Genomic DNA, 11,911 nt, shown 5'->3' with positions numbered 1-11,911 from the left:
ACTCTCCACTAAGTAAGTGAGACGCGCACTACAAGGAATTCCTTGTTCCATTACACAGTATTGTCTTCTAGAAATGAGCAGCTACTGATTAGTGAGCTAAAATGTTTTTATTTTCGATCACAGCGCTGTGTTTTTGCAGATGAAATAAACCCTGTATGAAGTCACGTTACCACCGTAATAAACTGCCACACATTGGACAGGAGTCATAATTAAGAGAAAGCTAGCCCCCCACACGGCTAAGGTTATGTTGGGCAACACTTTATACACCAATTTGTTATATTGGCTAGTTCTGTCACTGAATACAACTAAATGCCATTGTTGTGTTGAGCTGCCTTCTATTTTTCAACATGCGCACATCCCTGGATGTAACCTTATCTGACACACAAGTAGTGGCACACAATAGAGAGGGTTGAGCACTGACCCAGTCATTCAAAACTTGCGAGTTTTTTTTCCTTGCCTCAAATCAACTCTCCTTTCCACTTCCTGTTCCTGTCCGAGTCGCTCGCTTGCTAAGGCCGAGCACTCCACTCACCAACGCTGGTCATCTACAGCTCATGGAAACTCAGCTCCACCCGCCACAGCCGGGTGCCTACAGCTCAGATGCCCTGAAGAGGCTTCATTTGGAAGTAAAAAAGTTGCTTTTGCTCAAAATTTTGCGGTTTAACCTTTAGAGAAATATTGTATGGTTTGTTTTGTCGTTTAATCAATACAGAAATATTGCACTGTTAAGTTTATTTTGCTATATATGTTGTACATAATTATATTATTGAGATTTAGCAGTTTAATAAGGGGGGGGGGGGCGGTGCATAAGGGGCTGACAGGCAGAGACAAAGACAACAACAACCCCTTATCAACGGCTCAACCACCACAACAACTACATAACCCAGAAACAAAAGTGAAAACCCTCCCCCCCAGCCAAGACCCCTTAGTGAGTGTCTTAACTATATTGAGGGTTACCACAGACTGATCTTTCTTTTTTCCCACAATGGTTTAGAGTCGATAACTTTATCTCTAAAGTGGGCAACTAACTTGCGTGATTGGCATAATTCAATTCAATCTGGGACTTTCCACACATGCGCTCTATGACGGGTGACCCAAGTGACTCTTGAACCTGATGCGGGCTCACGGGTTCAGTGAGTGCGGTAGGTGGACTTGTTGCGCATGTGCCCTTTCTCGGGTGATGTAGACGCCGCATTGAGCGCTGAATCATACGTCGACATCACTGCCATATGTGGCGAGAGAGAACGGGGAAGATTCCCAATTCATGTTCTGCGTGGAATTGTCCCAACCAGTTTACAGTTCAAACAAGGTCTCACGGGATGACCTTTTTAAACCCTGAAGTATATTGGGGTAGTAGGGTGATTTACAATATAGCCAAGCTAATATACTACAGCAGAAAAAAACAGAGGAGAAAATCAAACAAAATATGTGAAAATTGTATTTTAAACAATTAAAAAGAAAATGAATAAAATAACAATAAAATCGTTAAAATAAATGATTCAATATTAAGAAGTATGGGAACTTTATTCACAATTAACACATGGCTCCATTTACGTTTCAGCAGACTGAGACTGACTGACTGAGCAGTGTGCCACCGCGCTTACGCACTTTACTTACTTTATTTAGACAAAATCTCAATATTGAGTTACTTTCCACAGTGCTCCTGTTTATGTTATACATTACCTGAAATGAGTGAAGTATCAGAAGTATCAATATTTTGATTTGAGAGTCGATTTTAAAGCATTAAGATATGGTGTCGGTAGTGTCGATATTTCAGTATCACACATGTAAGGTTTAGCTAGGCTAGCTTCCTTGCAATTAAAATGTTGTAGTGTCCAATTGCAGACCAAGTGTGCCGTTCCAGTACAACCCCATTACAGTAATTTAGGTTTTTGCATTAGTTCAACACTAAAATGTACACATTATATCACGTCTCCAAAAAAGGGCATATTCAAACTGATCGTCATCTTTTGGTACAGGAGTGTACACTGAGAAACATCATAGGCACACCTGCGTCTAATGAGATCTATTATAAGAGTCATATTTTTAAAAAGAAATAAACAAAACATAAAATAAAAATACATTTACACGTAAAACGTTTTTTTAAAGGTATTAATTTAACAATGAAAACATACCTTTATTCACACATGTCCATAGTGGTTAAATTAAAGCTTCATTGCCTTCAGTTTACCGTACTATACTTGTATGTTTAATGGGGGAGCGAAGGCCCCTATTTTATAAAGAGTAATTTGCCCGTAGACAAGATTATTTGCATGTTTCCAGTGAATCCGCGCCTGTATGTGAACGGTCGGCGGTCCCACCCACCTCCACTGTGGGCGCGGCTCCGGGTGGAGCGGCCAGGCCAACCTCTCATTGCTGTGCTCCTTACTTTCCTTACAAGTCAGCCGCAGTCGAAGCGCGTTTCCTCGGGGTGAAGACAGCTTGTCTTGGACAGTCAGTCGAACTATTAAAACAATACGATGATTGCTGCGGAGCCATTGCGTTCGGCCACGGCGGTGGGGAGAGTGGAGGACACTTCGTTGGCTGTGCCCTCTGACACCAGGCTGCACACCGGGGCGCACCGGGTGCTGGACCAAGTACAAACCATCAAGAGGAGCAAGTCTAAACACGGCAAGAACGGCACTCCTACAAGTATGGAATAATTTTATTGAAGCACAAAATAACCCTGCATGCTTGCAAATGTATCTTTTTGTTAGGGGACCATTTTTCTTCTGCTTTTAAAAAAAAAAAACACCATCAGCAATGAGTCGATATGTATTTACTTTCTTTAGTTACTTTAGTCTTTATTTAGTTACTCGTTCTAATTCGGCTGGTCCTACTTTATCTATTCATTAATGTATTTCTAAGTAGTTTTCAAAACATTCATATGGGGTAAATGTACAGGTAAATGTTTTGTTTTATGTTTTAGGTTATAATAGCTTTTTTTAAATGCTTGTGTATACCCTTGGTATTCAGTGTTACAGTTTGGGAACATGCATTTACCTTTCAGGATTTTAAATTGTACAAACAGTTGCCTTGTAGTCCAACAATAAGTCATATTGGGTGCATTAATATAGATTGTGTACTGTGCAACAGAAATGTACTGCCATTGCACCTCTATTTATATGTGATCCATGGTTGCGTCCACACAAGGATTCTGTGTCCAACTTTCCCTGTCAGGGCTGTTTTGCTCCCTCTGAGAGAGGAATGTAGCCCCCCCTCCTCCTCACACACGCACACACAAATACTTTTCAGACTTTTTTTTTTAAGGATGAGTGTATGCACAAAGGTTTTGGCGTGTAACATACAGTAAGCACCGAAAGAAACTTTGTTTGAAAGCAGATTTTTTTTTGTTGTTCTTGCAACCTGGTGAGGCTGAAGAGAATCACACACAAGAACAGTAACTGTTGGTAATGTCAGGTGTTCGTAGGTTGAGTGTCTGTTGGCACTTTCTTTTATTGAGTGTGAAATGTCTTGTGCCCGTGATAAGGTCACCTCAGCCCTGTTGTAAGCTGCCCATCCTCAAATTATTGGAATTTTTACCACAGATAAATTAGGCGCACAGCCAGCCCAAGATTCAAGATTCAAGAGTTTTATTGTCATGTGCACAGTAAAACAGGCAGTTATACTATGCAATGAAATTCTTATTCTGTTCATTCTCCCAAGAAAAGAAAGGAAACACAAGAAAAAGAATAAGAACATAAGAAACATATGTACCAATAAATTAAGCAACAACAACAACAGAAGAGACATTAATACAGATAAATAATACAAATAAATAAATAAATAAGTGGGTCTTGATGAAGATAACAAAACGGGAGAGAATCCAGATGTAACATAATGGCTTGTCGTCACGATGATTTACAGTAGGCAGAAAAATAGGAGAATAAAATGGCAGTTTTCGGTGTCTCAGGCCCTAATGGTGTGATGGTACGGCCGCTACTGTTAAAGGCAGAAGCCCTGGGTTTGACCCCAGTCCCGGACACTTTTTAAATTCTTTGCATTTATTTTGCACTAAAAGTAAGTTATCCAACAATTTGTTTCCCTTGTGTTATATTATATATATATTATACCAAAACATACATCTAACTAAAGTCAGGTTCAAGTCAAATATAAAAGTAGATTTTAATAGGGGTGGCCTCCCAAATAAAATTGTGCTTTGGACAGGGGCGAGCCTGTGCGTCATGTTTATCAATGATTGTTTGTCTTCTTCCTCATGTTACTGTATGGTTTTAGTGTCAAGGTACACAAATAGGAGCATCTTGCTCAAGCAGATGTCCTTTAAATACTGTTTGCAGAACAGGTACTGAAATGTAACATGCACAAACACTGCGGACATGCAAACATTTTAGGGGAGGACAATTGAAACCCTCCTGACATTGACTAAAATCTTCTCAGCCATTATCTTTGCCATCATTTCGACAACCACAATCCTTTAATGATGCTGCCAGTCTCGCTTTTGGTGCAACACAGCAATTCTTACCGCGCTTTCATGAATCATGCATGACAAATAAATGTGCTAAAACACGTTCTTGCTCAACAGACTGAAATGTAGACAGTCTAATGCAGGTTTTAACGATGTGACATGATGTCACGTCTGTCTCGCACCCTTGCACTAATGTGTGATACTTAGAAAACCATGAATTCTATTCTTAATATTAAACTTGTATTTATAAACTGTGAACACATGAGTCCATTTAAGGACGATGAAGTTCCTGCGATGGCCTAATTCTCTAGTCATATGTGTTTTTTGATGCTCATAAGAGGCCTTCTCCATCTCCTGCAGACATGTTTCAGGTTTGTCTCTGTGTCATCTCATCCTTGTCTTCAGGTTAAAAACGACTTAAAACATTTTTGGCTTTGTTTCCACTCTCATAAGTTGACTCTTTCCACAGGCCCCATTTTGCCGCCTTTGTCTCCACTGAGCGAGTTTGCAACGTTCCAGTTCTTACCGACCAAAGTCAATGGCACATTCGGTCGCAGCCAGTCTACCAAGTCAGCAGGCTACAACAAAGCGGTAATTGTTTCTCATGTTTAACACTCCCAATGCTTTCTGCAGCTATTCAGTTCAAAACTCAGACATTCTGTGTAAAGGACCAAATCCTTTCCTGCTCATCTTCTTGCAGGATTTATTCTATTTAGTCTATTCTTGGTACATGTTTTCATAGCAAGCAAAGAAGCATGCTTCTGTAATTGATCATTAACATGTTGGAATAGGTTTCTTCTTGCATCCTTCCTTGGAAAATAAATTAAAACCATCACTTATTCAGCTTCCTGAACTAGTTGTTCAGCCTCATCTAAACTTTCATTCCCATGATGCAACGGGACTACGTAGGATTTGGACTTGGTCCGCCTTGTATGTGTACGTGTTTCATGTACCGATGGGCCGAATGTGGCATCAAATGACCGTTCTGTGGAAGTGTGGAGTCGATTGTTGATTAATCATGTCTTGAAGCAATTGAGCCAAAATGGAGTTCAGTGCATGGCAGCAGAGGCACTGCTGATTCATCTCAACAAGTGAGCTGTCTAAAAAAGAGATGACGGGAGAACATTATGTCAGACTCAGAAGCTTCAGAGAGATTTAACACACAATTCATATTAGTATTAATAGTTTTCATCCAGTTTTATTCAAGACCTCAAATATTCTTGTAGAGAAAGAATCCTATTGATTTTGAATGATATCAAATAGACAGTAGTTGAGATAATGGTGTTCAAAAGCCACGTCTGAAATGTATTTTTAAATCGATGACTGTCCCTGCTGCTAATCAGTGTTATGTGATGTGACTGGCTATTCATTGGCCAGGCAACCACAGGATGACTCCAAGAAGTTAAGAAGAAGCTCTGTAAATGTCATGTGATGATAAGCAAGTTGGCTAGGCCTGTCATGATAACAAGTTTTGCTGGACAATAATTGTCCTACAAATTATTGCAGATAAACGATATTATTGTCAACATTATTTTGAGACCATTTTTTCATTAATGTAATGATAATATATGGCATAATGATGAGAGTACACCGTATCAAAAGCAATAAACTTTAATTTCTCAAGAGTATTTAACGTTGTAATTGGAATGTCAAGAGCTTTTAAATAAAATAAATTAAACAAACAACATAATAAATTAAACAAACAAAAAAACCCAATGAAAATAAAATGGACTCTCAGTCTCTTTGCACTTAAATCAAATTCACAATTAAAAAAAATCCACTCCAATAAATGTGCTTAACAGGAACGTGAATTAATGAAGCTATAGGGGTGATGCCTGCTCTTGCGTGGCGTGACACGGGACACAGCGGGACCAAATAATTCCACGACTGCTTCACGGATGGTGGTTACAATGCATACCCATGTGGGAACAATGCGCGTCGCGTGTACTATCGTCATGCACTACACGTAAACACTACTTGACAAGGTGTGAATAAGTCATGCAGGAGCGTGGTGAGTTCGTGCCAATGCGCACCATTTTCGGTCACAAATTGAGTGCTAAGTGCGTAATTTATGCATAAACAGACCGCAACTGCTGCGCGAGCTAGTCTTCCTGCTTTCCAGGCATGCCATAAATGAATAAATAAATAAATGACACACATTACCACGGCAAATTGCGGGACAATGCGGAGGCAAGATGTGTACAAGTGTAAGCACCACTTCAGTCCTCACTTGCAATACCTCTGTGTGTGCACTCGCCAGCGACCCCGCCTCCACCCACTGAGACAAAAAGACTGAATGACGGACAAGAGGGTTCACTCACTGTGTTCATTCTGCTACGGAACCAATGCGCCCAGGTGTTGAGATAGATGCACAGAGTAAACCCTCTTGTCATCCAGCCTGTTTGGTAAAGAGAGACAGAAGGAAAACAAGCAGAAGCTGGAAGCAGAGTCTGGCTGAGGCCGGGCCACATCAAGTATTGGGAGTAGCGCTGGGAATCCCAGGGTACCTCACGATGCCGTACGATACGCGATACATGGCTCATGATAACAATATCTCGGTACGGTGATAGTGTGAACCAAAAAATAATAATAATTTAATCGTTTGCATTGCAGCTTACCTGTGACCCTAATGAGGACAAGCTGTGTAGAAAATAGGTGGAATTTTTGCAGCATATTTTAACCAGAATGCAAAAAAGAATGAGATTGTTTAACTGCAACAAGTGTAAAAAGGATTTTAGTTTTGGTGTCTGATAAACAGTGACCCGTTCGTATTTTAAACTCATTCAGAAAACACAACATCTCATGTTTCTCACATAGATCAACTCTCTAAAGTAGAAGCACAGCAAAAAAATAATATACAGCAGAGTGTAGTATGGTAGTAGGGACGTATTCACTGGAAAGAGACAGAGAATGACCGGATAAGGTTGTTGATTACACGTCTCTTGACTGAACAACACAACATTTAGCATTTGAATAGAAAAATCAAGATTTTTCTTACTAGGCACAGTTTTGTCCGTGAGCGTGGTGACGAACGAGGTGGCTGTTCATGTCTGTTGTGCCGCCCGTGTGTCGTATGTTCGACAGACAATTCTTCCAAACTGAAATGCATCGATAATCCATAGTAGGGTTCAATATGGCGATAGTTGGATATATAGATATTTTTGTCACAACCATAATCTGGAGTGATGTCGGCTTCCAGCATGCATTGCGCAGGGTTTCCCCTTGGATTTCTAAAAGATGTGGTGGTGTGCTGCATGGGAGGGCGGACTGCCGCCGTTGTGTCGTGCCGCTTCTGCGTCTGCAATTTTATTTTTTATTATGACAAATATCAATTTTTATGACTTATTGATTTTAAGTTTTTCAAAAACTATTAGAACTTGAATGCCAATGTTAACTAATGTTAAATGTTAACTAATGTTAAATGAACGTGATAGCCACTTGTATCTCGCCTGTGGGACAAAAACGAGCTAGCTAGGTGCTGCCAGAGAGGCAGTCAGAGCCAGGCAAAATGTGTAAACAAAGATGTCAGAAAGTCGAATAAGACTGAAACGTGAGTGGTCACACACGCTGGCACAGACAATTGACTCCACAATTTATGGACTACTTTTCATTTTCACGAAAATAAGGAACAAAGTGAACATCGACACAAGACGAGTCGCATACTTTATGTAGTCACACATGTGCAAGTGCCAACTGGGCAGACAGGCGATCCCGGTGCATGTTTATCAAAATAAAGTGAAACATTTTTATGGTATTTTAAATTGTTTTCAAACTAATTGTGGCCAATATGTGCGTAAATGATAATCTATAAATGTATCTATATACTGTAGCATATACTGTATATCTATTCATACAATATATTCCTTAACTTTGTTTTTAAGTTTAAAACAAAATTAGAATAATAATAATTTTTAAGGTGTGGCAGCTTTTATTTTCAATTACATGTAGCGGAAACCCTGATTGTGGTACTTGGTTTGTAAAAAGCTGCTGAAGCTACTGTATCTGTTTAGAGTTGTTATTTCTTCCCCATAGTAGTATTTGCCCTATGTCTGTTTACTCACCTTTTACATGTTGTGCTGTCATTTTGGTTTTAGCACCACGATTGTAGGTAGTGTTCTGTCTAGTGACCCCGTTTTCATTTGTCACTGTGAAGTCAGTGTTTGCCTATGCTTGCACCTGACCTGTAGCAGCAGGACTCCTCTGCAGTGTGACATTTCTTATTGCTGTTTTCATAACCAAGAATTAATCACTTCAAGTCAATCTGAGGTCAACTCGGGATCTAACCTGAAATACAACTAACTCAGAAGTGTACTGTACATACAGTATATTATTTGACTTACTGAAAGTGAGTTGAGGCAATTTAAGGGAGTGTGGTTATGTTTTTCTCGTCACACCCTGCGATATCTGTCACGACTTGCCTTGTGGTAACATTTCTTAACTTATCTAAATCTCACAGTTATTTTTAATTATTAAGTAAGAGACTTGTATTGTTTAGTTACTTTGTCTTTTAGAGTTCTGTCCATTGTACAGAATTGATTGTTGATTAATTGTGTCTAGAAACAATCGAGGTAAAATGGAGTACACGACCTGGCTGAAACCAGAAGTGGCACTGTTGGTTCTGTCTCAGCAGGTTTGCTGTTAAAGAAGGAAAAAAATAATTGATAAGATGCATACATAAATAACTTAATTAATTTTCTCAGTAGTGGATGAAGAAATGTAGTTTAACATCCATCTCTACTTTGCGATTGATTGTTTGCTGTTTGAAGTTCCTGTGCGCAGAAGCAATACGATTGCCCATAAAAAAATGAGATCACACAAAATTGCTTAGCACACTGTTCGCTGTATTTCTTATTGTACAATTGATGACCTGTTTACAGTGGATCCCCGCATTTTTGTGATGCATTTGCATCTCTGCAAGGCTGTAGATTTTTGGGCAAAAATAATAATTTTCAAATTATTTTCTCCAAAAATAGGCAATTTTTTGGGCAGAAACACATCTCATTCACCCTAAGTTGGTAAAATACACTAGTGGATCCTGCATATTTGCGACTCAGGATTTGCAACCCTGCAAAGTCACATTTTTTTGGCCAAAATAAAGAAAATAAATGTATTTAAAGTTTTTTCTCCACAAATAGGCAATTTTTTCCGCAGAAAAAACATTTCATTCCCCCTAAGTGGGTAGTAATTTCTAAATGTGTTACAATACAGGTAAAATGCACAGCATACATGTACCACCCCATAATTGTTACATGTTCATGTCTTTAGGCGTCACCGATAATGTTAATTTTGCCAATGTTGAGATGTTGCACTTCGGCAGTCCTTGAACACACCGTAGTTGCATGCTGCAAAGCAAAAGTGAAACTTATAACTTTTTTCAATACCGCCAGACCATCTGTTCATCGATCATCTTTCATTGTCATTCACTAGTACTGAGTATCGATACATTGTAGACTTTAAAATAGGTTGAATACGCGTGTGAGGCACATTTACGGTGTAAACCTGGATTGTGTTTCTCTGCTTTTAGCTCGTGAGCTTCCTTTGTCGTGAGCGAACAACGCTAATTGAAGGTTGACGGGGAGGGTTCTGGAACTGAATCTAATCTAATAAATACAACAGTCACTTTTATTGCAAATGGTGATCCGAACTCAGAGGAGGACGTCAACATCAAAATGGCAGGAGGGTTTGGAGGGGAAGGGGCAAGCCGGCACCTTGATGCCATCTACTGTATTGTATGGAAACACTAGCAGCGTTGCTCTGTCAAATGTTGCATGCTGCACTTTGAAAGTAAACGCTCTGTCTGTGCTTATCGGACCGTTTGTTGACAGATCCTCCCACTCATCATACTTGAAGAGCTAGGTAACACTGTTGACACATCTGGAAGCTGAGCAACTAGTTCAGTTTGAAGCAGGGAGGAGAAAACAGTCTGCAGAAGGACAGTGTCATTTCTGTGAAACTGATATTGATGTTGACTGATGTTGAAATTCCATAAATCAATGTCAGTTTGTCAGCTGCAGTGATGAATGATGTGACTTTTTACTGAAAGGTCAGTTGATATGGTCACGGACGAAATAAACTGACAAGTGATCTAATAAATGATCTATCTGATAATGACTGGAGAATAGTTCTTGCAGTTTAGCCGCAGAGGGACTGTGAATATACAGGTTGAGCTGGTGTGGCGCCTCCACTGTGCAGACAAAGCACCTCTGTGCGAAACTGCTACTGCAGTGAGTCTCCAGTTGCAGATATATTGTGTTACCTCCTGGTGTGTGATTGTTTGGTGTGTTCTGCTGCTCTCAACATGAACTCAAGCGAGACAGAAACCGAAGGCAGGGATCCTTTGTACACTGTCCTCTTCTTTGGTTTACAGGAGATATGTTAGGAGAACGGTTCCAAGTTGTAGTACTGCGGCTTAGCAAATTTTCAGACCTTGCTTTTGTGTTTCTTACTCCAAATGAAATCTTTTTTTTTTTCATTTTATAGTTGTATGCCCAAAAGACCCGATCTCTGTCCTCCAGAAGCTTGGGAAGAAGACATTGCAGCTCTTCAGGTGCATGGGAGCAACAAATCAATGCTTCACATTGGCCTCAAGGTCCCATTGGGCTGAAACCCAGTCGCAGTGATCCTACACTGGCTCCTGGAGGCATCATGGTGATCACTTTTTCTCATGTTAAACTGACATGTTGCTGCAAGCATTTCAATGTTTTCGTCATGCATTCCAGTACAAAATGCAAACATATTTCATTGTGTTTTATGTAGAGAGCCAAAGGGCAGACTGCCCAGAGTCACGTGAAGAGACACAGCACTTATTCTATTAATAATGGCTACCAAATAGCCAGCGGCCAACAACGGACTATGGGACAGCCTTCTGGCCACTCTCAGGCAATCAAAATATCCAAGGTGGAGCAGAAATCAGCGTGAGTTTGTTACATTCACAGTTTTTTTTTCAAATTTTACCAAAAAGTTTTCTTCAACAAAAGAAATGTCTTTTCTGACCACATTAAGTGATTTTCACCTTCACGTGTGTCTGTAGCGCCAACACTGCACCAAGCATATCGGATCTGACCATTAAGGAAGCTATAGAGTTCCTGTCTCACCCTGAGGAGACGTTCCAGCTGTGTGGTGCCACCATCATCCAGCATAGCACCTTTAAAGAAGATCGCGCTAAACAACAGGTCAGACTAGAATGTTATTCATTCACACGAATGAGTATTAGGTCCAAAAACATTAAATGATGCTTTGAGAATAAAGAAGAACATTTTGGGAAAGTCATAATTTTGTGAGAATCACACCTTGAGGAGAGTACATTTTAAGTTTCACAATAATAGATGTATATCTTAAAAATAATAAGGACTGTTGCTATGTTACACATTCGTATCATATGTTAGTATCTTAGCATTAGCATTTTAAACAAACAGTGACACACTGTCCAAGTATGATCAGTTTAGTGTGATTAGGGCTTCAACTAACAATTATTTGAATAAACAA

At 39.7% G+C, this 11,911-nt stretch overlaps 1 protein-coding gene across 1 annotated transcript in view; it reads left to right on the top strand.

Moving 5' to 3' along the window:
* The first annotated feature begins 2,369 nt into the window (after positions 1–2,369).
* LOC129187369 (plakophilin-1) overlaps positions 2,370–11,911 on the top strand; it is an 18,951-nt gene continuing 9,409 nt past the window's right edge. The window contains exons 1-5 of the mRNA XM_054786565.1: positions 2,370–2,652; positions 4,896–5,017; positions 10,907–11,074; positions 11,183–11,340; positions 11,457–11,598. Of these exons, the coding sequence (XP_054642540.1) occupies positions 2,481–2,652; positions 4,896–5,017; positions 10,907–11,074; positions 11,183–11,340; positions 11,457–11,598 (762 nt within the window). The 5' untranslated portion in view covers positions 2,370–2,480. The remainder of the gene's footprint in view (positions 2,653–4,895; positions 5,018–10,906; positions 11,075–11,182; positions 11,341–11,456; positions 11,599–11,911) is intronic.

Source organism: Dunckerocampus dactyliophorus, chromosome 1, assembly GCF_027744805.1.
Source record: "Dunckerocampus dactyliophorus isolate RoL2022-P2 chromosome 1, RoL_Ddac_1.1, whole genome shotgun sequence".
Classification (NCBI taxonomy): domain Eukaryota; kingdom Metazoa; phylum Chordata; class Actinopteri; order Syngnathiformes; family Syngnathidae; genus Dunckerocampus; species Dunckerocampus dactyliophorus.
The sequence above is the reverse complement of the archived record's forward strand: the minus strand, read 5'-3'. Positions and strand labels throughout refer to the sequence as shown.